This window comes from Falco rusticolus, chromosome 3 (genome assembly GCF_015220075.1).
Source record: "Falco rusticolus isolate bFalRus1 chromosome 3, bFalRus1.pri, whole genome shotgun sequence".
NCBI classification, from domain to species: domain Eukaryota; kingdom Metazoa; phylum Chordata; class Aves; order Falconiformes; family Falconidae; genus Falco; species Falco rusticolus.
In genome coordinates, this window is record NC_051189.1 from 39,449,286 (window position 1) to 39,476,653 (window position 27,368).

The 27,368-nt window shown below is 39.9% G+C and overlaps 1 protein-coding gene across 4 annotated transcripts in view; it reads left to right on the forward strand.

Annotated features, from left to right (window-relative positions):
• The window catches only part of STAU2 (staufen double-stranded RNA binding protein 2), a 177,251-nt gene that overhangs the window by 16,332 nt on the left and 133,551 nt on the right, over window positions 1-27,368 (forward strand). For 3 of the 4 annotated variants that reach the window (XM_037381939.1, XM_037381938.1, XM_037381940.1), the window contains exons 2-5: window positions 4,118-4,325; window positions 5,434-5,564; window positions 9,894-10,053; window positions 12,357-12,492. In XM_037381939.1, the coding sequence (XP_037237836.1) occupies window positions 4,127-4,325; window positions 5,434-5,564; window positions 9,894-10,053; window positions 12,357-12,492 (626 nt within the window). In that variant the 5' untranslated portion in view covers window positions 4,118-4,126. Of the gene's footprint in view, window positions 1-4,117; window positions 4,326-5,433; window positions 5,565-9,893; window positions 10,054-12,356; window positions 12,493-27,368 lie in introns of those variants that run through there. The other variant, XM_037381941.1, reaches the window with a different exon arrangement.

Consider the following 27,368-nt stretch of genomic DNA (forward strand, 5'->3'; position numbering starts at 1 on the left):
TGAAGAACTGCAGCCCATGGGAAGGACTCAGGCTGGAGAAGTTTGTGGAGGACTGTCTCCATGGGAGGAAACCCATGCTGGAGCAGGGGGAAGTGTGAGGAGGAAGGAGCAGCAGAGACAGCGTGGGAGGGACTGACCGTAACCCCCATTCCCTGTCCCCCTGCGCTGCTGGTGGGGAGGAGGGGGAGAAATCGGGAGGGAGGTTGTGCGCAAGACAAAGGGAGGGGTGGGGGGAAGATGTTTTTAAGATTTGGTTTTATTTTTCAATATTGGACTCTGATTTGACTGGTAAAAAAATATTCTTATTTCCCCAAGTTCAGTCTGTTTTGCCCATGATGGTAATAGCTGAGGGATCTCCCTGTCCTTATCTCGACCCAGGAGCCTTTTGTTGTATTTTCTGTCCCCTGTCCAGCTGAGGAGGGGAGCGACAGAGCGGCTTTGGGGGCGCCTGGCATCCAGCCAGGGTCAGCTGATTACAATGTTGTGTTTCTAGACTTAGAAGAAAAATGAATGCAATAATGGACAGCAATATTTTGACTCTGAAATGTGAGGCAGTTTTGTTCAGTTGTTTTAATAGGAGTTTGTTTTGTTTTGGTTATTTTTATTGAGAGGAAAATTCACAGCTTATACATAGTTTAAAAAGACAGTTAATACCTACTGTTTAATGAAACCCCTGTATGCCTATGTACAAATTGCTTTCAAAAGCAGAAGTGAAGTAAAATGCAATTATAGTATATTTACATCCTTTAAATGCCTGGTGTAGCATTTCTAATACAGCTGTGCGGTTTAGAGTAAGAGGTGAAAAAACAATGCAGCATTTCAGAAGGCGCCATAAGCTCTAGAATAGAACTACAGAAATGGCAGCACTGTGACTTGCAGGCTTTGACTGGGTAGACATGTATGTGATTAAGACTGCAAGAAATATCATTGCTGTGGTGTCTCAGCATGGCAGCTGGCTGCTCAATAAAGACACAAAGCTGGCAGCCACAGCTGCGCAGTCCAGCTTTCTCGGAGAGATCTAAGCCTCTGTAACCTCTGCCGAGCGTCGAGGGAAACTCCTGCGGAGACACTGGGGTGCAGTGGATTCCTAGTTGTGAGATGGGTTAGCCACCTGAAATGAGGTGTGGGGGCTTTTCTAATTGTATTCGCCACATCCTAAATTAACAGTTCCTTTTGTAAATGCCAGATTTTTCAAGAACATCCATGTAGAAGATTTAAAAACATTTTGATTACATAACTGCATTTCATCTCTGACCAGCTTAGTGAAATCTCTCTCCCCCAAGTCCTACATTTGGTTGTGTAGTAGCAAACTGGTCTGTGCTCATGGCTGGAAGGCCGCGAAATGTTTTTGCTTCACTTATGTACCAGTAAGTTATACTATTATATATGTAAAAATGTAAAAAATGTAAAGAAAAGATGCATCATGTAGGTTTTGTCCCCTTTTTGTCATGACATCAAAGATTATTTGCTTGTTGGTGTGAAGATGACATCACAGCACTATATCAACTATATTCTCTCTGTTGTCTCTCTCTATTAGTTCATTTTTAGAACTGATTACAAATTTATTGTTCCGTATCTCATGTACTTAAGAGTTAGTTCCTACAAGTATAATTACCTCCTGGGTATCTTTGTTTATACAGATTAATTTACAAAATCGGTATAGTTTCCTGTAGGAGTTCTGCACCTTTAGATATATAAGAAAACCCCAGTACCTAATGGGTGATGATTCTATTTTGATTTCACAGTTTAATTTCCTTTGTACTTTACTGTAGGACAAAGAGTGTCTTTGTTCTCCTAAATTTTATCTTGTTCATTTTTACAGTTCGTTGATACTAATATCAAACTGATTTTTTAATTCTTAATAGAAAAGGATCAATACTACAGTTTCTCCCTTTAGCACAGCAACACTATAGAACATATTTTATTTGCTTGTTAGGAAGTTCCGCTTTCTTGAAAAGAAGAATAAACTTTCAAAATACTGGAAGCTGAAAAGGATAATTCATAACTGGCAGGGTCTGAGAATAGGTGTTTGGTAGTACCTCATACAGTACTGTATGAGTGATGGCATTCCCGTACTCATATTTAACTGCTGAAATGTAAATACTCTAAGGATTTTCTTAAACTTTTAATTTTTGTGATGACTTTCTATATTGTCGGTTTAATTTTGAAGGTGTTTAATATATATGGCACGATTCTGCCATGTTTACATGACTAATGTTTACAGTTAATAAACTTTCTAAATTCATTCTGATATATACCAATATATTTACAATCAGTAGTATAGCAAAGAATTCTATAGTTACACACATTCTCAGTCTTTCAGATAGGCCCTTCTAACAATACTGCACTACTGTATGACATTTGCTGTTAAGTCACAGTAGGATTTTTAAAGTCTGAATTTAGTCCATATTTTTGAGCACATGAAGTACTGGAATACATCTCAGCTGATTGCATATGTATTTTTAAAATCTGTCACTATTAGCATTTTACTTATGATCCTTATGAAAAGGGCAAGTGATTGCATCTCAGCTTCATTTTTAATTTTTTTACATTTGCCTTTCCGGAGCTTTAAATCTGTTGTCTGTCTTTCCTCAGTAATAAAAACGGCATTCTAGTCTGAACCTTTTCTCCAAAGCACAGTCACAATAATAGGATTTATTATTTTCATTGTACTAGTGCAACTGTGCTAAAGTAGTTGCACTGTGTGGTGTACTGAGTAATTTGGGATCTCAATCCAACAATACTGTCCATCTGAGTAGAGATACTTGGATTTTTTTAACAGATCTGGGGAGGGGGGCGGGGCAGAAATACTGATGTAATCAGAATGTTTTATATAGTTGTACTTGTTTCAATAAGACCTTTGTTAGAAAGTTCTTCAGGTGTTGGATGGCATTTTTGCTTAGGAAGACAGAATTACCGCAGCAGAAGTAGCAAAGAGCTTACTAGTAAGGGTGCTGCTCGTGACGGAGGAGGGCTGGGCTCCTGTCCTCCTCTGCCTCAGCCAGAGGGACCAGAGATGCTGGTGAGAGAGATCCCAGTCCTCGGGCTGCTTGTTGACTGCTACGGTGTTTGCTTTTATCTGCTCTGTACAGATCATATCATGCCTGTGAACCCTAAAAAATACAGTGTACGTTCATGTTACTGAATTAAATACATCACCCTGTTTGGTCCTGATGCTAAAAGGAGAAGCCCAAGACTTTTCCCTGGAGGACTGAGAATGACTTCCTCTTTGCTTATTTGAGTGGATTGCCTAGGGTGCTTGCTGGCCTCTGAACTGCTCCCACGTGGTTTTTGCGGGAGTTCTTTGTCAGTAGCCAAAACTTTGCCAAGGAGCATACTTTCAGTGAATAGTATGAAGGAGCTGTGCCCAGCCCCTGGTTTGTTTATGAGTGTAAACTTAGTCAGAGAACATGTATTGGTAATAAACTCACTCATCTGGGCAGATGGAGAGAGATAATTAGTACCTAGCATATTCCAGGTAAATGCTTTAGGCACTGGGTTAGAAGCTGATTTAAGAAATTCTGGTACCTGTGCTAGTAATTTGTAGGATTGAAATGCTCCACCTGTTGACTGGATAAACAGTGATTTTTTCAGAACTTGTTATTTGGTGGGGTTTTTTAGTTGTTTGTTTTCTCATCTTACTTTTTCTCTTTTCTAGTTTGGTAGCAGGCAGAAAAAAGTAGGGATTTTCTCTTGTGGGCTTATTTGGTATTTTGTGTGCACTTTACTGAAAAACTATGGGAAAAGATTGCTGTGGCAGTTTGTTGCAAAGACATCCTCTGCTGAAGAAATTGGCAGGTGCTAATCTCATCTGCAGAATAATTATATGGAATTTTATTCTAGGATAATCATTCTTCCTGCTGTATTTCAGGCAGGGTCACCCCACAGTTGAGCAACAGAACTTGGAGTCAGGGCATGTGGATTTGCTCTGGTCATGTTCTTTGACTGTGAGCTCTGTGTATCTGTTTGGAAGTAATGTTTGCCAGGGGTGTGACTTCTGTGGGTAGTTTTGTGACCCAGGTCTAGGAGCAAAAATAAGATCTGTTGTTAATATCACTACCATCATTTGACATGCAAAATGCAAAGTTCCCTGCTTACAATATTTTGTTTATTGCAGTGATAGGCAATGGCACAAGTTAAGATGCAGACTACAGCAAACCTGTCTGGCCCTACCATGTCTCCTATGGTGCTACCCCTACCAGTTACAACTACAAATACGCTGGGTCTGCCGTCCTCAATGAATGGATCCATTTCGGAATCAGCTGCCAGCTGTAGCAGTCCTACGGCTGGCCTTGTAGATCCTGCGCCTTCTAGCAACTCACCGGGTAAGTTGGTCCAAGTATATTTTCTTTGGTCTTCAAATGAACCTTTTTGATGACTCATTAATTAAAAAAAAAATAAAAATTTGGCTTTAATAAGGATTAAAATAAACAAAAAAATCTCATAGAAAACTATTTTGGCTACATAGGCTGTTTACTAAGCTAAGTTTCTTTAACTGAGCTCAGACTTACAGTGAAGTGTTGGTCAATGATATAAAAGCTCAGAAAAGAACATGTCTGTTTTGTCAAATTCTGAGTGTATCTTTTACAGAGAAGTTTTAGTGGTGCAGGAAGGTCTCCAAGTGTATTTCTCTTCCCTAGAACAGAATGTCTTCAGACTGCTTGGCAGTATTTGGTGTTTCCTTTGTAGCCTAATAAATGCTGTAGTTCCTATGCTGAACTGGGTATAAAATACAGAAACGTTATCCTAAAAAATTAAGCACAAAATGGCTGTGGTTTAGGGATAAATACAATTACATTGAAAAAGAAATAGCAGAAAGTTAAAAAATAGTAAAGCAGTATACATGAAGTAAGTTGTCTAAGAAAAGCAGAACAAAATCCTTAAAGGGGGAGAAAAGGTGTTTGGGAGCGCTCTGAGAGTGACTTCACTGTTGTGAGAAAAGTCCAAAACACTGGGAAGAAGCAGGGAGAGGCAAGTGGGGACCACAGGGTTTCATCTGCTATATTTATCTTACAACTCTTATACTATCCACTTCCTCAAAGTGTTGAGAAAGCATTCTGAAAGAGTAGTGAATTCCTGGAACCAGTGTATTCCTGATGAGTAAACTTTGGTGATGTAGAAAATGTAGCATATGTGTATGTCCTTCTACACTGTTATCTTTTATAGAGGCATTTTGGAAAGAAATAGTTGTATTTTTTTAAAATTGCATGTAATCAGAATGGTTTTGTTAACCATTTACAGTGGTTATTGTAAAATGCTTATTCTCATATGATTAATATATAAATGGTTTAAAACATTGTATTTAGCATGTGGAAAAATTATTTTTTAGCTGAAGTATTTTCTTTTCTAAGCATGCTGCTGCTTTTGCAAAGCTTTGCGAAGTGCTGAGGAATACATTTCTCCACAAAAACTTTACAGACTCTTTATTTACAGCTCCTCTCCAAGATAACATGGCAAACCCCAAAGAGAAAACTCCAATGTGTCTGGTAAATGAGTTAGCCCGTTTCAATAGAATTCAACCCCAGTATAAGCTTCTGAATGAAAGAGGGCCTGCTCATGCCAAGGTAAGGTCACAGTTCCAGGTGATGAGCCATACCTTAAATGCTGAACAGATAATGTCATGGTCTGGATGAGTGCGCTTGTCAAACACAGCCCCATTTCTAGTGTAAGGGGTTTCTCACTGTTCTTTATTTTGCTTGCTTTTTTTTTTTTAACACTTTCAGAAAGTGTGTATTTATGTTGAAGCCCTTTAGATCATTTTGTACCTTACCTTGACTTCCACCTTTGAGTTGATATTTGTTGGCCTATATAAAGACCTTGTGACATTCTTTCCAGGGTATCACCACCCTTTTTTAATCATGATGGAGCATTTGCTTTTTAAGCTGCATGAAACCTTCTCCCCAGTCAGCATTCATCTGATAACTCACCTCTGCATTTGTGTCATGGTAGTGCAGATGACAACAGAGCTAGTTTGTGTCATTTTTTTAAAGTACTTACTGATACAATTCTCTGTAAAGTTAATTGCATTGATACCGTATCTTTGGATCTTGCGTTATAGGGCACAAACTTCTATACTGTTCTTTCCTTTAAATTCTGTGCATCTTTAAGATTCATGGTGATACTAAGATTCCTGATACGATTATAGCATTAAAGTTTCTACTGAGCTGACAGTTAATTCTGGTCAGTTCTCATACCAATTTGGACATCCAACTTAATTTCATAAGTACAAATCAGGGTGCTTTTGGATGATGGGGAACACAGAGGGATATTCTCATAATAATTTTCAGACATAATTTTGAATTTCTTCTCTAGTTAGGAGCAATCTGGGGGAGGAGAAGAAAACATGAAAACTCAGAGAGAGGCAATGGCATAGTTAATAGCTGCTTTATACTCAGTATTTATAGAGTGGCAAAATTGCATAGGACAGTGGGGTCACGCTGCAGATCAGTAACAGTTTCAGCTAGTCATGGGCTGTGTTGCAGCCGTTGCCCCTTGTTTCTCAGTTGCACATTCTGTTGTGAGCTGGCACAGAGTTGATGCAAATCACTGACCTTCTGGTCTGGCTGGTGTTCATGCATCCTTTGTGCTGGTGGAAATGATGTCAGCAGGTGCAGGGCTGCTGAGAATCGGCAAGCTTTTAGGATCCCTCATTACAAATGGAAATTGAAGTGCTCTTCTTCCTGGAGGCGTTTGGCACCACAGGATACACTGGTTGGTGGGTTTTAGGTTGCGACATGTTAAATCTGTTGTGCTTTCTGTAACTTTTCACTGTTGTGTTGTATATTTATTTTGCTACCTTTTTTCCATTATTGTGAGACAGGAAGTGCTTTGGTTGTACCAAAAGGTGTGGTTTTGGCTGCTCCTGTTCCTCAGCCATAAAGGGATTTGAGTTACACTGCATTCATACTATACATTAAATTCTAGCAGTACAAGAAATAGTTCACATATATTTGTTATTACTTTTAAAGGAATTAATGTAATTGAAATTACTTGAGCCTGTATTGGCTGCACTTTTGAAAGCCAGATTTTCAATGGATTTCTTAATTTTTCAGTTTTTCAATTTACCTGTTATTATTTTTAATTGCACTCATAGTGGTCAAAAAAAAAGATACGTATGTGATCTGTGTACTCAGAAGAATATTAAATCTGATTTTGACCTGTGCAGCAAACGAGAAGAACAAAGGAGGGAAAAGGATGAAGAACAAGACCTATAAAAAGCAGAGAAATTATTATGATTGTTAGGAGTTTACTATTAATGTTTTCCTAGCAATATGATGACATACCTGATATAACTTATGGAACAGAGCTGAGTTTGTCCTAGAAAGCATGACCTGAAGGATGTAATGCTGCTGCTGCTGGTGGTGTTTGCTATTTAAGGATTATCTCGTGTTGCTTTCTTCCTATACATACTTGTTCCTGTCCACTAGTGGTTTTCGTGATTTTCAGAGACGTGCTCTACAAGACAGCTGTCTGTGTTGTGACCACAAATGCTAGTAAATTTCTATATCCTTTTTTCTAGTTGTCTCTGGAAAGTAAGTTTTGACAACTGGAGTGACATGGGAAACTAGGAACAGTGGAGCTAGGGGAGAACTGATGGCTCCTGACAGTGTAGTTAGGATTTCTAGGAGTCTGCCCTCCAGGTGCATTTTTTATCATAAGTAAAACCAGAAAGTCTTTGTTAGCATAAACTACGTTTTTGAGTACGTTAGTCAGATTGATTATTTCTTCTGTGCTTCTATGTCAATGGCATCTCAGGAGACAAGTTTAAAAGAAGCAGTGGCAAAAGAAAGTGGATGGTGGTACAGAGAAGAGGGAAAAGGGTAAGGGATGTAGCACTTCAGAAGTCTGGGAAGGAGGAAAGTTCTACATGCAGAAAAAGTGAGGAGGAAAGACTTTCCAGAGCCAAGGGTGACTGACCTTATGAAGACAGCGGAGTGAAAACAAGCACAAAGTACAGTGGCCTTTGCATTTCTGCTCTCTAGCCATCAGGTAAATTAGGTTGGATGTAAGGAATAAAACATTGCTCGGAAAGTTGGTGAGAAATGCCTCTCATTCCATAGCAGAACTGGCAATCCGGTGTTGCAGATCTTGAGTACTTCATTGGCTGCTCCAGATTTTGGTTTAAGGCAGTTTTATTCCTTGAACTAAATTCCCACCTACTACTGTGTGTGGGTTTTGCAGGAGTTTTTTTTGTCAGGTGGGCAAAGTGAGAAGGTTAGAGCTCTGGCTATAGAAATTTATTGAGCAAGCCCTTTATTATCTTGAATTCCTGTTTATTGCTCTAAGTGCTAAGAGGACGGTTATAGGTAGATAAATAGCCGTTATTCATATTTTTATTTAAATTAATGATATTATTCTCCTATGAAAATACTACACTGATAACTGTCTTATAAAATATAATATATATAAACTTCAGATCCAGAAATCAAATTTCAGTTCTTCTAGTAATCAGGATGTATGTTTATAGATGATTTATATAATTACAGATATTTAGCTCTAATACCCAGCTTAGCTTTCAGGTGGGGATAGGGTTTGACAAAGTGCTGTCTCTGAGGAAATTGTCATGACTGCTGTGGAAAAAACAACATGGCGATAGGAACTGTGATACGGGTACTTGGCACTGTACTTCTGAAAATTACAGTATTCCAAAACTCAAGCCTGTAATTGAGACACAAGTAAATATTTATAGCATTCAGTCCATATGCACTGTATGCGTGTGTATAGGGCTGAGTTGGGAGGCACATACATACTTGTGTTTAAAGGCTTGTTTGCCAGTACATGCTAAATGAAAATACAGGTAAAGGCAAATTTAAAGTTTGCCCATCTCTAGATACCTGGTCCTGAATCTAGCTAGTTTAAATAATTTTAACAATTATAGAGCAAATAACTATCACAATAAAAATTTTACTTTATATGCTGCTCACACTAATATGTAGATTTCTTTATGTTGCCTCAAGTCAGTCAGTTTTCTGAGGTAGGTATATCTTAGTTTACGGTGCGCACCTGACTATTAAATCCTGCCTTATACGTATGGAATTGATATGGAAAAGACCTTGAGTTGTTACCCTTTCTCCTCTCATTCTTAGATGCTCAAATTTAAACAGAATGTGTATGTATCGTACAGAAGATAGACTCTAATATCTCAAATAGGCATTGAGTTTTATCTTCACAAGTCACACAGCATGGATACTGCAGATTTGAAAATGTATATGGTTTTTATCAGTAGTCCATTTCTGACCTCTGAATTTTTACAGTTCTGTCTTCACTATAGAAGCCACATTAAAGAACTGCAGTTTCATTCAAAAAGATAATACTTCTTTTCTTTCTTACTTTGTATTTTTGAACATATGTGAGTTGTGACTCAGCCCTAACAATACACATAGTTTTCAGAAATTGGATTGTGTGAGAAGTTCTTGCACTGGGTAAAAGTATTTGGGCCAAATTCTCCACCTCCTTGAAGAGTGTGCAGTCATTTATAGCTGTTCAGAATTATTACAAAATTATCGGTTATTTTTAATAGCATTGTTTACCTGTTTTCTACAGTTAAACAAAGCGACTAAATGCATTCAAATGTGTGAGGAAATGAGGTCTTAACCGACCAGTATATAGTCTTCCAAGAGCAGAGGATCAGCTTACAGTTATTATTACTTGGTTTAAATATTATTCTGTTCTTTGGTAGTTGACGTTAACATTATGCTACTTTGTCACTTGTAAGGCCAGATATTGGCCACTGATAGACTCACTGATGTCTGTAAGAATCAGATGTGTTATCTGGGAGTTGAATATAATGAAAAGAGAGCATGGTTTCTCTTCAGCCCTGGAAGTTTCTATACAGGTTGGTCTAATCCACAGTGATAATTTTGCTAGGGTTTACCTGTTCTTTGTCTTTGAAGATGTTCACAGTGCAGCTGACTCTGGGAGAACAGACTTGGGAAGCTGAAGGAAGTAGTATTAAAAAGGCCCAGCATGCTGCTGCTAGCAAAGCATTGAATGAAACTACCCTTCCCAAACCAACGCCTAGACCACCCAAAAATAATGTTAACAATAATCCAGGTATGACATTTTCCTCTGTGTGTTAAATCTTGTTGAAGTATTGGAATATTATACCACTAATAAAGACATTTTAAAAGGTGTAAGTTAAGTTGGAGGATGAGAATCAACATAGCTGTCTTATAGGTATGATAGTATAATGAAGAACCCCTAGTGAGTTTGCTCGGGAGAATTTTTAACGTGAATACCAAAAATGGTTGAACTGTAACTTAATGTATTATTTAGATAAGGCTCAGATGTATACAAAGTGATTGGATGTGATCAACAGTGGAAAGATGGGACAAAACCAGATTGAACTGACCATTATTACCATAGTAAAGCATTTTTCCCAAAGAGTTATTTTAGCTAACTTTCTAGTGAAATTGGAAATTTTATCCAGTCCAATCCTGTGAAATCACATCTGTTATGTAAATAAAAGGTCAGGATTTGGCATGAGAACTTGTGCAGGTATTTCCTGCATCGTGAGTTTTCCTTCACAGCAACCTGTGCTTTTGAAAAGCTTTCAGATGGCTTTAGAAACTCTTGTTTGAATAATAGAATTTATATTGGTGTCTTTACATCCTTCATTTTGAGGTGTTACCTGTGAGTTCCCTTCTATGTGTGCAATACCTTTTGAGATACACACCTCAGCCATGTGCTCAGTGATCTGTTCTGTCTTGTTAAAATAAATAAAAAAGAATTCCTAACTGTATTTCAAACTAATATAAAAGAAAGCAAACAGTGAGAAAAAAGTAATCTTTTTCTTTTTTACACTTCTTTTCCCTTCTTCCCTTTTTATTTCCCTCTGCTCCTCCCCCCTCCCTTTTTAAAAAAAGTCATCTTTAGCCACTTTCTTAAAATAGAGTAATTTTGCAGTTAATCTTCTCTATGTTGGAAAAAAAACCTGGAGTAATTTTGCTTTAGAGCTTGTATTATCCTGAGCATTAGCCATTAAGGATTGTTGGAGAGGGGTGCGGTAGTATTCTCTTGCTCCTCTGGATATCAATACATTGCTTCTCCAGACCCAGGACACTGGTTTTGCCCTGTGTCCTTCACAGTCACTGTGACTTTGGCTGTTAAGAAAGCAGGAGGGTCAGACCTCTATATAAAGAGATGCTGGGTTTGATTTTTGACATCGCAGAGAATCTCTCCACTTGTAGATTATTTTTTTTTTGGCTTTGAGCGTATTCTTAAAGGGAAAAGCTGATAATAAAAGAAATAAGCTTTAAGGGAATTCATTAAAAAATTGTGTCACTTAACACTGTAATTTTGCTCTAAGAAATGTGTATTGTATATGCACAGAAGTTTCTCATCAAAATGGCATTTTGCATTTTTACTATATAGTTGAATTCATAGTCATTCTTTGCTGTGGAAAATATAAAAATTGATGTTGATAGAAGTTTTTGAGTAAGTATTGCATAAATTTTTTCGTCATTTGTTATATAAAACCTCAATGGCTGACTGGTAAATTCATCATAGCTGTTTTAAGGCTAGATTCATTTGAACCTCTTATGAAAATATTTTGAGAAAATATTAACTGCTTTTAATTGGAATGTACATTTAACTTATTTAGGATTTTCTTACAACAGTACGAGTGGGGAATACAGTAGCTGAACATTTTATTTTAAAAACTAAAACAAAGTCATAGTGTAGCTTTTTATTTGGCATTTTGGAGACCATGCAAGTGGGCAAGTGCTGGCTGTTTTTCTATTTTTGTATTCTGTTACCAGTAGACGGCTGTAGTGACACTGATTTCCAGTAGTATTTTCAGCTTTTTACATCATTCTTGTTAGATCATTAGTTTTTAGTCATGGTCTCAAGTTTTCAAGTCTTGCAAATAACACATTTTTTTCTGACTTGTTGTAAGATTACCACATGACTGCAGTAATGCCTATTACTGTTTGCTTGTTTCAGTGCCTCTTTGCTGTATTTGTGTTTTTATTAAATGGTATTCAGCAGGATGAGATATTCTTTTATCTTTATAATTTCAGTAAGCGTCATAACGTATTATAAGCAGTTTGGAAAGATGAAGAACCAACTTGATTATAGCACTAACTTTCTCTTTCATACGTGAAGACTAATCTACTGGAACTGTATAGAGAATGCATTGAGATAAAGTTTAAATGTTCTTTTTCATTGCTTGTGATTAAGTTGGCATCTGTATTCCTGTCTTTTAGAGAAAACGAAGTGTCATTCAAGTTGTTTATTTTTTATTTAAGGCAAAATAATACTATGCAGCACTCTCTTTGCTGCTTATCTCAGTCCTGCTTGTGTGTTTTGCAGTGTTTGTGGTTTAAGTGCCTTACATGTATTTTCGGTTTTTGCAGGCAGTATAACTCCAACAGTGGAGCTGAATGGTCTGGCTATGAAAAGAGGAGAGCCTGCCATCTACAGGCCATTAGATCCAAAACCAATTCCCAATTATAGAGCAAATTATAATTTCCGGGGCATGTACAATCAGAGGTTTGTACTTTTTCTATTCTTTGATGTTTATCCTTTGCTTATCAATGTGTTCTAAATCTTTATGAACTTCCTAGATTATTTCAGGGTAAAATAAAACTAACATTTTTACAAAAGAGAGTCTCTGCAACCTTATTTAGAAACACACAGGATTTCCTTCTAAAAGAATACAGGTGCCCTAAGCATGTCACAAGGAATAAAGACATGTAAACCAACTGTTTCTATTTTTTTAATGTATATACTGGAGTTACAGTCTACAGCCGTGGCAGTGAGGAGGCAGAACATTTTAACTCCAGAGAGAGGTTTTGCTTTTCTATGCTGTGCTGTCATGTGATTTAGAATCTGTATCATTAAAAATGAAGCATTCTTTTCTAAGAAAAAAAATGGATATAAAATTAGGAAGGCTGCATTTTGAAAATTGGCTGGAAACCATTCTCAGGTTGCCATTTTTTTAACCATTCTGCCTGGTCAGCTTTCTGAATTCCTTAATCCTCAGTGTTTGGTTAGGAAAAATCCTTTATTTCACAGTTTATAAACCTATATGCAGAGAGCCCTCTATCAGTTCTGTCATTACTGTAGTAAGTTGGAGTAATTGTTGAGAAGATGGTATTCAAAATTTTGTTTGTAACAAGTTCTTAAAGATTAAAATAAATCAAAAATTTAAGTGGGTGGAACTGTTTTCTTAACTGACCATCCAAATACTTGATGCTTCAATTTGTTCTAAATTTTTGAAACATCTTCATCTTTGGTATTGTAGTATTTTGGTATTTGTAGTGCAGATAGAAAAACTGTTCTAGCTCATCCTGAATTAAATGTAATTTGTATCTAATGCAACAGTCTGCGATAAACTTAAGGTAATATATATATGTGTTAATTTGCAATCCCAAGAGCTGCTTTCTCCTTATTTTTTTCTCCATTTTTCCTTCTTTTTCTTGCAGAACAACTATATTAGAACAGGTCCTTTGGAGCTCCAAAAGTTATTGAGTGTAATCTGTAAAATAAGAAAAAAAAAAAACCAAAACAAAACAAGTCAGGAATTTCTAACAGCATGTTTTTCTCCATGGAAAATGTTTACTTTTTTGTAAAGGTTTGATTAATGGATTTCCTATAAATTTTCATGCATCGCATAGTTATCAAAAAGAATGAGGTTATTAGCTTGGAAGAAGTGTTTTGGTTCAAAATTACTCTTCTATTAAAAATTGAATTTATAGCAATGTTTAAAAATTAAGGAGTTTGAAATGAAAATGCAGCATTTCAGTGTTGTATAAGGAAAGTTTCAGCCAATTTAATCTTACTTTCCTTTTCACCTGATTTTTAAATCATGATAATGTTAGAGTTTTAACATTTCATTCTGTTGTTTTTTAAATAGCAGCAATACCTAGATCTGTAAAAGACAAACAAACATAACCTGAAAAAAGTCTTTCATTACTCTACAGAACAGTGCCTGTTTATTGTATACCTGTGTTATATTTCTAGTCACTGCTGACCTGAGTCTCTGCTTACCTCTGCCGTGGTTTAAACAGCTAAGTATGGCGCCTGAAATTATTTTTCTTAATATTTAGAAATCCTACATTTATTTGATTTGTTTTTATAGTGAGATTAGTTCGACTAAGGTAAAAAGGCTAGGCTGGAAAAAGCGTAAGCTAGTAAAAACCATGAAATGGGGAAATCTGGAATCTGAACTGAGTTACTGAAACATACTTGTTGGAGTAAGTACCAAAATACTTAGCAGTTGCTAACTTCTAAGATTTTATTTATTTTCATACAAAATGTTTAGTACGTCTAGTGCAATTTTTACATTTGCTTCTTTGGGAGCTTGCTTTCATGGGACCCATGCTCCCATGTTAGGGTAAAATGATACCTGAACTTTATTTCTCTGAGTGTATTAGGTAGTCAAGGGCATTTGATATTTCTGATCACAAAACAAAGAGGCGGGGTGGGCCAGAAGACCAGAATCTGTGCTTGCCTGATTCATCGTGCTTATTTGAGTGAGCACAGCTGCCAGTGGAGGATGGCCAATAATACTGCAGCTAGTAAACTGATAAATAACTAAAACTAAGTAGTAAATAACTGGATATGCGTGTCTGTCTGCATAAACACATGCCCTCTGTGCATATAGCAGCTCACACACAAATTCCAGAGTAAAGAGGAAACAGAAGAATGATGCCATATAGTACTGGTTTGGGACTACTTTTGTTTTAGAAATAATTGTTCATCACCTTGTTTTGCATTGGGAGGTGCTGGTCTGTTATGATCCCAGTAAGAAAGGCACTTAGACTCTGCAAGGTATCATTTAAAATGCTACTTATTAGAGCTGACAGTGTAAGAAGAGAATAGCACAGACAATCTTCCACCCCTTCAGATGCTGGGAGCCCTGAGCAGTGTAGCATCGAACAGGACTACGACCATGTGCAGCGTGCCACGTAGACCTCGGCTGCAGCAGAGATTCTCCCCTTCTCAGTCATTCACAGTCTTACAGGATTTTCTTACAAGGAGACAGCTCTTGTTGCAGTGATCAGAACAGGAACGATGTTCACCTGAGACCTTGCCGCGCGGTTAGGTAAAGGCAGGGCCCCACGGGTGGCACGGCGCGGGAGCCGCTTGCAGCGGGTCAGTGCTGCAGCCAGGCAGTTCGTGCCGCTCAGCCCTGCCCTGCGAGCCGTGCTGGGCACAGGCCCCGCGGCACGCTGCAGCGCGGCTCACGCTGGCTCGCTGTGGGTCGCTGGCTCCTCAACGCAGGATCCTTCCCCTCTGCCAGCTGGGATCGCTGTGCACCTCCTACCCACCCTCACCTCACCGGAGGGAAGCCTGCGACCAGATTCTGGATCTGTTCTAATAGCGAGCGAAGTCCCAAGTATGAAGCACATACTGTAGTACTGTATTATTTTCCTGTGATATGTTACATTTATTATCTTCTACTGCCATGTTTTATTTAGCATTCATTTGCTGATTTTTAGCAGTTGGGCAGCAGAATAGAAGTGTTATTGGAATTCCGAAATAACTGTAGCCCACGTAGATTGTTTAAAAACAAGATTTGAAAAATAATGTAGGTAATATGCTGTAATCAGTATTTTTCATTTTCATCAGTTTCTGACTGTAGATTATTATCTGTTATTAAAACAGATCCAATTTACTTAACATATTTTGTAAGCTGTTTTTGTCTTTTATACTGTATCTAGATTCCCTTTACTGATCTTCATTTAAAAAAATATACTTTTCAAATAGGTGAAGATACAGATTAAGATTAGGAGACTGTGTTTGGGAATTTTGGTTCTGGTAAAATGAATGGTTTGAGGAAACAATAAAGTGTTAAGTTCATCCTAGGGCATATCTTTAGACCAGTTGAGCCTAGTGTTTCAAGGGGCACAAAAGATCCTTTTCAGTAATTCAGGGAAGTCTGAGAGCTACTATTTGTATGCAAAGTTGAGGGCTAGCTTCCGTGTGGGCTAAGGTGATTTGTGTTGAGGTGGTGAAGTGATTCCTCCTTCCTTTGTCCCCAGCCTTTGTGTCCCTGCGAGTTTCCTGGCTCCAGCACTGGGAGTTGAGCAGCTCAGAAATGCATCAGTCCTGTGGAGGGGAGAGGAGGGAAGAAGTTAGTCCTAGACTTACAACTGTGCTTAAACACATCCTCACCTAGTCACACAAGAGCTTGTGCCCTCACCAGAGAGGGGCCAGGAATGTGTGTTTGGAAGTTAAAGGCACTTCAGGTTGATCTAAGCCTGTGACGAGCTACACTCTCACATGCAGTAGAGCATATTTATACGGGCAGTGTGTTGCAGAGAGGATGTTGAAACAGGTTTACATGCAAGGTGCAAAGATCCATTTGCAACCTCTGCAGCTGATGGCGTAAATTGATACCGAGGGTGAAAATTACTTTCGTAGAAAAAAAAGAAAGCAAACAAGTGAGCGGGGAAAAAAGGGAAAGGGGAAATGTTTTCCCAGTGGCCAGCTTGGAAGGGAAGTGGTGGGGTCTTCCAGAGGAGTGTCCTCCTCTGAGTGTCCTTCCCCATGCAGCAAGTGTTCCCCACAACACCTTCCCATAGTAATTCTGTGGTTTTCATGAGGACCTGCTGAAGCTCCCTGTTGCTTGTTCCTGCTTATGGTGCTGGTAGTGCTGCACCAGGGCCAGTGTTGAACACTGGCTGTCTGTTGAGCTTTGTGCATGCATATTGTTGTGCTCGGTGATGTATATCAAAAGCTGCTGCCAAGGGACAGGGAAAGGACAGGAGAGAAGGGCTATGGTGCCGTACAGATGCAGTCCTGACAATGTGTTGGTATTTGCAGGTGAAGGGCCTTAAGGAGAACAGCACGGGGAGAACACCAAGGGAAAAATACAGCAAGAGAAACTCTGGTAAACACTGGTCAGGCAGCTTAGGTGAAGGGTTACAGAGCTGCAAGTGGAAGGCAGGCACGAAATGCAAAACTGTTAGGCAGAGGTTAGGGCATTTAGGGCAGTGTCTAGTGCCAGGTAGGCTTAGCGATTAGCCTTGTAACTCTTCCTGTGCTAAGATAGGAGTGCAGGGCAAGTCTGCTCCCGCCTTGGGGGAGCTAGGTAGACAGTCCAGCCTGGGAGTGTGTGGGGTGTGGATGTATTAACTTGGCTCTTCACTCAAGTTAGCGAATGCAATACTTGCTAGATTGGTAACAGGGTTGGGTCATTGCCATTACAATGCATCTCAACCCGAGCTGAAAAACTGTGTGATGCTGAGCTGAATCATGTGCAGTTATCAGCTTAGATCTCTGGTAGGTTGGGTATCTGTATACTGCTGTCCATTTCACAATATAGATCAGAACTTCAAACTTTTTTCATCATACTATGAGACAGCTTGGGAGTCCGCTCTGGATTTAATTATTCAAGTAAAATTTATGCAAGTTCGGTACTAGGAATCTTGATGGCCTCTGGTAAGGCAGAGCATTTAAAAAACCCATCAGCCCTGAATTCAGCCATGTTAGACAACTTTTTTATTTAGGAAAGGTTTCTATATTACTACTAGAGATTATAATAAAGGAAAAAAACACCTGTTTTGGCACTTAAAATTTACCAGTTGTGTACTACTTATTTAAAGCCTCATAAGCTAGAGTTCTGAGCAATTTTGCAACAAAGGGATGTGAGGACCTTTCAGTTAAGAAAAGCTGGAAATGGTGAATGTTGCAATTTATATAGCTTTATTTATGTAAGAGCTTTACAGACTGACTCTGGGGAAGGAGGTGCTGATGCTTTCAGGGACTGTTTGCTAACTGATGTAGGTTTTGTGTTTGTCAGCACATTTGGCACAGTTCAGTAGAACTGGCACAATACTAAGAGGCTAAACCTTGGAACAGTGGGTCAGGTTTGAGAAAGATTGGCAGAGCTGCGTATGAAACATGCGTAGTACTCATATCTATAGCCAGTGCTAGAACCCCTACTCCCTCGTATACCTGAGTGTGCAGTTGGCTTAAATCATGTTTAAAAAAAATTTAAAAATGGCTGTTCAAATTAGAGCAACTAAACAATGAAATAAGGTAATGATTCTGACTACGGGGTCATCCAGCTTGCCTTGTTGCCATTGAATGCTGGTTTATTTTATTTTAATTTACGTTTTTTCTTCAGTTAGAATTGATGAGAATAATTCCTGAAGTTTAATTGTCCTGCAGTATTTTCAATTATAGAAAGTCTGTAAGCCACAAAACAGAAATGGTATCTTGCAGACTTACCTAAACTAAGTGTTTTCAGCTAAGAAATAAAACTACTAGAGACTGAACAGCAGCTTTTGATGTTTTAGTATGGAAAGTAGTGTTTAAGAGATCACAAAACTCAACCTTTGTTTTTTGGGAGAATTCAGAAGTTATTTGCTTATTATAGAAAGTTCCTTAAAATGTCTCACCACAATCTAGAGAGCTTGAAAAACCTTTATTTTTTTAAAAAAAAAGCTTTCAAAATTAAAACCACTTGTGAAGTATAAGAACAAAGAAAATACAAAACAATGACAAGCTAGAAAAGGGAAATAAAGTAATTGAAGCAGTTTCTTGCTTGGTTTTGAGGAATTTGGATGGTGTCATGCAAAGTGGTAGTGTCCCTGGGATAACCTACTGCTTCTGTGCACTTCGACAGTTTCTGCTGCACTGAGCCTTCATGTTAATTTTGTGTATGGTTGCTTCTTCCTGCGTGCATATTGTATACTACCGACTAAGGAGAAAACTATCAATCACCTTGTTCTCAGTGCATGGGAGGAAAGTGCACAGACCATTCCTCCTTTTCTTTTTCTTCACAGCCCTGCCATTCTGAGCACATACTTCTTTGATGTTAGTGAATGCTTGTTTAGAGTGCTGTTTGCAAGACCAAACTCAGAGAAATAGAGAAGCAGCATATTCTTGCCTCTTCTGGAGCCAGCCAAGCTGCCTGGCCACAAAGCACAGGGCATCACCCTACGTGGGCATGTATTTCCTACTTATCGGGTAGGTAGCTCCCGTGCTGGGTACTGAGCTGATGCATGGACTGTTTGCTTATGTATATCAGCCCCGTGCACCAGTGCCCTAAATACTGAATGAGCCCTTTAGAGATGAGGTATAGTAAAAGGAAGTTTGTGGACCAGTCTTTGGCCAACTATATCTGCAACTGCCAGCTTCATAGTGGACTAACATGTTCTCCAATCTAATGATTGAAAAGAGAATAGACTGGTGCAATTATTAGATAAATTACTTAAATTGGCAGATCAGATTAATGAAAGATTGTATGGTGAAAGAATGGAATAAAATGAAAAGTTTGGGGTTTTTATGATTGCAGAGTTAAAGATTAAGTATGTGCATCAAAGGGATCAGATTTGAAGCTAGTGTTGACATGAGTGCTTAGCAATGTAATCAAAATCCTCACCCAATTTCATTTGTTTCAGAAAAGTTACATAGTTCTATGAGGAAAGAAAAGAAAATTACCAGAACACCTATAGAAGCCAAATATTGAAGTGAATGGGTTGCATTGCAGGAAACAATGTAAAATCTGTTGAGACTGTCCCCAGAAGTACACCTACAATTATACAACCCAGTTACCTAATTTACAGAAAGAGAATGAAGTCTGAAAATGTCCTGGCCTTTAGAAGTCCTTCTGCGCTGCCTGAGCACCCTCTTTACCTTCTGGCAGGAGACCTCTGTCTGCATGGAGAACATCCATTTAAAGCACAAATACTACAGTGTGTCATGTAAAGGGTTGTTGGATCTGAAAGATTTTGATCTGGTATTGATTAGATCAGCTATAGCCTGGAAAAGGTGAAGTCTTTCCATGACTCTAGGCACGTGATTAGCCTATTATTTGTTGCTGGATTCCAGTTATCAAGTCTTTCTGCAACAGAGGAGGATTTTATGCACAGCTGTGTACAAAGCAGATTATATTTTTTTCCCCCCAAGCACGTGTACTGTGGCAGATGTGAGGAACATAAGTTGCCTAACCATAGGCCTCTAGTGCCGTTTGAGACATTGTAGGGTGTTTGAGACATGCACATGGGGCCGGTGGATTTGGTAGAAGACCTAGAGGAGACCTTTACTAGAGTCGCAGCTGAAGGGCAGGCAAGATACCCTAGAGCATTTCAAATGGCTCCATGTAGCTAAGTTTAGGCAGCTGAAGGAATCCCTAAAGGTGGGTTTCAATCATCATACCATTTCATGTAGTCCACCAAGACTCCATGGGAAACTTGTGCTTTTCATGGATCAGTCCTGTGTCACATCATGTGCGTGTCTTAGGTTCACAACTACATCTCAGATGGTGCAGTGTGCCTGTGTTTAGGCAGCTAGATGCTGCTCTTTATAGTGCTGATGGGATTCAAAGCCAAGCTCATGTGCCTCAGATAGCCTCTGCTAGTGCTCTAGAAGCCCAGTCTCCCATTATAACCAGTGGAATGTCTAGTCAGAGCAGGCACTGGTGCAGAGTGCTGTTTGTCATGTCGTAAACATGTCGTAAACTAGGATGTTTACATTTTGTATGGATCTCTCCAGAGCTTCACTCTAATAGTAACTTAGCTTCTACACATTAACTACCTACCTATATTTAGGCATCTAAATCTGAGAGTTAATCCTAAGAATGTTGATTTGCAGTAGTTTTATGAGTGCTATAGTGGGAGTCATCTGACTATTGCAGTGGGAGGACTGTAAAAAGAAAAATCTCTCCCTGGAGAGAGAGAGGGAGAGAAAAGTATCAGAAGAACAAACTCTTTAGGGACATATATTGATAGTCACAGTTCTACAGAGAGGCAGGCATGCAAGTACTGAAATGCTTTTGGTTGAACAAACGAGTATTTTGCTGCAGAAAGCTGTTAGGCTGTTGGCACCAGTGCTCTCACGCCCCAGGTGAAGCAGGCCTTCAGTGAAGCCTGTTGCCTTAAGCTGAATTAGTCACAGCAGAATAAACCCCTTAGGAGTAGTGTGGGGTGGCACTGGGATTTTTACCTTGCTAACAGTTGTCAGCTTCAGACTTCAGCCATAGGGGTATGACGTCCGTCCCCTAAAAAGGCCATAAAGTCAGAGGTGCTTTGCCAGCATTTCCAGTCAGTGTTGCAAAGTTTTGTCCTTAAAATTTGTGTTGTATGGATTAAGAGGTGTAGTGATAAAATGCTTACTGGCTGACTTTGAGAAAACTCCTTTCTGCATTCCTTGCCCTCCTCCCACCTTCTGGACAAATGGACAAAAACTCTTTTGAGAGAAATATAAAAACTACTTGGAAACAGAAATTAAGAGTTTGGTTAGAATAGGTTATATCTCCTTAAATATACTGTCATTGCATTCTGAACAACAGATATGGATTTCAGAAAGTTAAAATTTTGGGAAAGAAAGAATAGTCATAAGAGTAATGCAGATAATTGTTCAGATTAGCCATTTAGTTGTTCAGCTGGAAATGACTGGTTTAGACCATTAGATGGCAGCATGAATTTGTGTTTTGGTGCAAGAATTTCACAGCAGCAGCACACTTTCAAAAGTTGCCTTTTTCTATTCTGAAGCTTTTCATTGCTTCAAAGTGTTGTAATTCCAGCATAATTAATTTAAACCAGATTTGCTGCAATGTTTTGTCTCATCATTTTCTTCTCCTATAATGATCGAGGTTGTAACACAATAACTTCAACGGCTTTTTCCCTTTTTTATGTAAATCTAGTGCGAGTAAAAGGTGGCGGTTTGTCAGCAATGAAAATTGAAGTGTTTGGTTTATCCACACAAAGACAGCAAGAATTCTGCGTTTCACTATATTATTTTCATTACTCAGGTTTGACTTAAAAGGCATTTCCTTAAAGGTAAGGCTTCAGCTTGGCCACCAAACCTGTTCATATTGATAAAGCTTTCTTATGATTTGAACAGTTGAAGGGATTGAGATTGCCAGCTGATGGTTGATTCAGTTTTGTACTTTACCAGTTGAGATAGGATTTAGATCATATCTTAAAGCAAGGTCTTGTATATCACACTGTTATTAGCCTGCTAGTGTGTCAACATTGTGGTGTAATAATCCATTCATGGGCTTTTAAATGAATTCTTTGTGTTCATCTTTTGCATGCTGCATTTCACTTCCCGTGGCCTGTTTGTTCCCACTCATTGTCTGCCTCCCACACAGGCATATTGTTATAAGGAAAGTGTTGAGTACAGCTGTGCTAGGATTTTTCTTAGCTAGTGTTTGTTTCTAGGAAAGGAAAAGGGAGAAAGTCAGTCCATTTCCTGTTGGTTTCAAACAGCAGAAACATCTGTTTGTCTTAAGATAGTTTTTCCCAAAAGAACAGTGGCAAGGGAGCTTGCAGGTGATGAGCTTTGCCATTGCCAGTAGCTATCAGTTTAGACAATAGTGATTAGTATGGTTGGCTTAAAAAAATATAAAAATTCCTTAAATGACAGAGGATATTTATTCCTGCAATAAAATTTTTGACAGCTAATGTTTAATTTCTACAGTGTTTTAAATCATAAAAGTACATAGAGCATCTGGGATAAGAATCTATAGACACCATTAAATTCTGTCCAGAATTGGTTTTTCTGCGGTCTTCTCACCCTGTTACAGTGAATTTCTACATTGCTCACAAAATGGTGTTAGGCAATATGTCCTGGTACAGCGTGCATGTAATCCTTCCAACAAATAAATCCTATTGCTACCACCCACTGCATTAATTGGTGCATTTAACCTATCGGGGATCAATGAAGTATATACTCTTAAGTGTATTTACAATATTACATTGAACAGCTGTTAAAATAATGTTAAGTAGACTAAAAATCAAGCTGTCAGAATAGAGAACAAGCTTTGTGGGTAGTATTCCCCAGACAGTGTCTGTTTGTTCTCCAAGTCAATGCACTTACCTGGTATCATAAAAGTCTTTTTAGCCTTAGCTATGGAGCATCTAGATGCTTCATCACTCTTCGTTCCTAAAATGTGATACATAAGGCATGACATTTTGCATTATTGTGGTGTTCTAAACTGTATTCACTCAAGACTGAGCAGTTTTATCATGGAACGTTTTGGGTTGGAAGGGACCTTAAAGTTGATCTAGTTCCAACTAAAAGCTGCTTTTATTTTAATTGTACAATGGTTTCGGTTGGAAGGGACATTACAGATCATCTAGTTCCACCCACCCTGCCATGGGCAGGGACACCTTCCACCAGACCAGGTTGCTCAAAGCCCCATCCAGCCTGGCCTTGAACACTTCCAGGGATGGGGCAGCCACAGCTTCTCTGGGCAACCTGTTCCAGTGTCTAACCACACTCATAGTGAACAATTTCTTCTTTGTATGTAATCTAAATCTACCCTTTTGCAGTTTAAAGCTGTTACTTTTCTGTCCTATCACTACATGCCCTTGTAAAAAGTCCTTCTCCAGCTTTCTTGTAGGCCCCTGTTTAGGTACTGGAAGGCTGCTATATGGTCTCCCTGGAGACTTCTCAAGCCTGAACAACCCCAACTCTCAGCCTGTCTTTATAGGAGAGGTGCCCCAGCCCACGGCTCATCTCTGTGGCCCTCCTCTAGACTCGATCCAACAAGTCCATGTCATTCTTTGGGGACCACAGACCTGAACGCAGTGGTGGGGTCTTATGAGAGTGGAGTAAAGGGGAAGAATTGCCTCCCTTGACCTGCTAGCCACACTTGTTTTGATGCAGCCCAGGATTCAGTTGGCTTTCTGGGCTGCAAGTGCTTGTTGCTGGGTCGTGTTGAGCTTTTCATCCACCAACACCCCCAAGTCCTTCTCCTCAGGGCTGCGCTTAGTCCATTCTCTGCTCAGCCTGTGTTTGTGCTCGGGATTGCCCAGACCCACGTGCAGGACCTTGCATTTGGCCTTGAACTTCATGAGGTTTGCACAGACCCATCTCTCAAGCCTGTCAAAGTCCCTCTAGATGGCATCCCTTCCCTCCAGTGTGTTGACCGCACCACACAGCTTGGTGTTGTCAGCAGACTGACCTTGTGGCCCTATTTATGGAGTAGCTCCTAAGCCCTAGTACTTTATTCTTCTCTTAATTCATATTTTTCTTAATTTTATTTCAGCATATAGTGACCTCCCCAGACCACTTGCTTTCTTGCTCTGTCTGCTAAGAGGATGGCTCTTTCCTTTGTGGTCCTTGGCTCACATTCTGGCTATTTCTTCTGAAGCTTCCTTTAGTGGACAGGGTTCTTTTTCTTTCAGTTTTCAATTTCCTCAGATCTGTCTCTGTTCTGGAGTGGGTACATCTGGCTCCAGATCTATCTCTCCAAGTTTCAGCCATGACTTCTTGTTTTCATTTAGGCCAAAAGCATATACATGTGAAATACAGATCCTCCTCATCTTTGGTTTCACAGCGTGTGTCTTTCAGCACTGCTCTTCCACTTGAGAGACTTTCTGTAAACCTTCTGATTCAAAGATCTTCAGAGGCAACAGCCTGCTGCAGCACCTTGAGAATCTTTTCAGTCTGTGGGCTTGGCAGCTCCCCAGGTGTCCTTTCTCTAGACAAGGCAGCTTGACTTTCAGGATATGGACAGAAGACTGGTGTTGCAGGAGCAAGAACATTTTGGATGCGTGTGTTTCTTTCCACAGTTAGCTTTTTATTCACCCTTATCTTTTTCCTGTACTTCTGCTAAACTGTGGATATTTCAGTTGAGAGCCCTGTGGGATAACGGGTCTAATGGAAGCAAGCCTGCGTGGCCTCCTTTCTTGTTATGACCTTTCTGCTGTGTCCAGAACCTGAACATCAGTTACCAGTAAAAATACATTCTCTTTCCTTTGCCTGCTTTTTTGGTAATGACACAGGTGAGCTGCTGTTAGAACTCAAAACATTAGTTTCAGAGGCTGTCATAATTTTCCTGAGGGAAGCAAGCAGAAAGGTTAGTGGCTAATTTTTAAAGTTTCTAAGTCAGTAAGATCTGACTGGAACGGTACTCTCTTCTAGTCCAAGTTCTTTGTCCCTTTTGAACTCAAAGTTCTGCCACAGATTGAGGAAGTATTAAAGTTTCTCAAGAAAATTTTTCAAGATTCTTCTTTGACAATATATGGAGTCTGAATGCAGACTCCATTTCTCACCAGCAACCACTGTATTATAGTTTCTCTTCAGGTCTTGTGTACAGTAGTGACTTCGGTGGCTGTTTGTGTTCTGTGAAAGAAAGTACAGTTAACATCTCTTCTGAAATGCTAACTCCCAGGACCTTCTGAAAACCTGTTTGCCATTTTTGATTATTTTAAAGAGCAGTGCCAGTTTAAGTTGGCTATTGTAACAGAAAGGATAGTTGCACTTACAGCATCAGATACTTTGGCACCATGATTTGTTTGAATGATTTGTTTCACTGAAATGGGGCTGAATCCTCCAGTGATCAAAAGGGAAATAATTTCTGGAAAAAAAAAACCCCAACCCAAAACCCTCTTAGCTTTGAGGCTTGTTTCCATGACAGAAGAGGAGAAAGTGGAGTCTAATCACCTTACTGGTTTAGGTTCAAGCCTGATATTAGTGTTAGTGAAACAGAAATGGGAATTCTTAAGGAGGTGGACATCAGCAGCTAGCCTTAGTTCTGTTCGGTAAAGGTAATCTCTATACTGACCTTGTTTACTAAGTCAAAAGTCTTAATAACCATTTCAGATGGGCATACGATCAACAGAAAGAGATTAAATTCTTTAGAAGGGAGAGGCAAGGAGGGACAGGCAGTGGATAGCCTAACATAAAGGTTAGGGAGTGTTTTGACTGTCTAGAGCTTAATGATTGTGACGATAGATAGGGTTGAGTGTTTATGGGTGAGAATCAGGAGGAAGGCCAACAAGGCAAATATCATGGTGGGAGTCTGTTACAGACCACCCAACCAGGATGAAGAGGCAGATGAAATTTTCTACAATCAGCTGAGAGAAGTCTCACAATTGCTAGCCCTTGTTCTCATGGGGGACTTCAACTTACCAGATGTCTGCTGGAAATACAACACGGCAGAAACAGTCTCAGAGATTCCTGAAGCATGTGGCAGATAACTTCCCGACACAGATGGCGGGTGAGCCAACCAGGGAAGGTGCCCCACTAGACCTGTTGTTTGTGAACAGAGAAGGAATTGTAGGTGATGTGATGGTTAGAGAACATCTTGGGCATAGCAATCACAAAATTATAGAGTTTTTGATTCTTGGACAAGTAAGGAGAGGGGGCGGCAGAACTGTCACCTTGGATTTGCAGAGGGCAGAGTTTGGCCTGCTTGGGAACCTGGTTGATGGAGTCCTTTGGGAGGCAGTTCTGAAGGGCAAAGGAGTCCAGGAAGGCTGGACATTCTTCGAGAAGGAAATCTGAAAGGCACAGGAGCAGGCTGTCCCCCCGTGCTGAAAGCCAAGCTGGTGGGAAATCAGGCAGCCCTGGCCGAACAGAGAGCTTTGGCTGGAACTCAGGAAGAGAGGGACAGTTTATGGCCTTTGGAGGAACGGGCAGGCCACTCGGAAGGACTACGGGGATGTCATGAGGTCATGCAGGGAGAAAATTAGAAGGGCCAAAGCCCAACTAGAACTTAATTTGGCTACTGCTGTAGAGGACGATTAAAAATGTTTCTGTAAATAAATTAGCAACAGAAGGAGGGCTAAGGAGAATCTCCATCCTTTATTGGATGTGGGGTAAACACAGTGACAAAGGATGAGGAGAAGGCTGAGGCACTTAATGCTTCTTTGCCTCTGTTTTTTGTAGTAAGACCAGTTGTTTCTGGCATACCCATCCCCCTGGGCAGGAAGACAGGGATGGGGAGCAGAATGAAGCCCCACTAATCCAAGGGGAAATGGTCAGCAACCTGCAACACCACTTAGACACACACCAGTCTATGGGGCTGGATGGGATCCACTCAGGGGTACTGAGGGAGGAGGTGGAAGTGCTTCACCGAGCCACTTCCCATCATTTATCAGCAGTCCTAGCTCACTGGGGAGGTCCCAGTTGACTGGAGGTTAGCCAGTGTGACGCCCACCTAAAAGAAAGCCCAGAAGGAGGCTCTGGGGAAGTACAGGCCTGTCAGCCTGATCTCGGTGCTGGGGAAGATTATGGAGCAGGTCATCTTGACTGCCATCATGCAACATGTACAGGTGATCAACAACCAGGAGATCAGGCCCAGCCAGCATGGGTTTATGAAAGGCTGGTCCTGACTGACTCACCTGATCTCCTTCTGTGACAAGGTGACCCGCCTAGTGGATGAGGGAAAGGCTGTGGATGTTGTCTACCTAGACTTTATTAAAGCCTTTGACACCGTTCCCCACAACATTCTCCTGGAGAAACTGGCTGCTCATGGCTTGGATGGGTGTACTCTACGCTGGGTAAGAAAGCTGGCTGGATGGCCAAGCCCAGAGAGTGGTGGTGACTGGAGTCACATCCAGCTGGTGACCAGTCACAGGTGGTGTTCCCAGGGCCCAGTGTCGGGGCCAGTCCTGTTTAATATTTTTATCAATGATCTGGATGGGGGGATTGAGTGCACTCTCAATGAGTTTGCA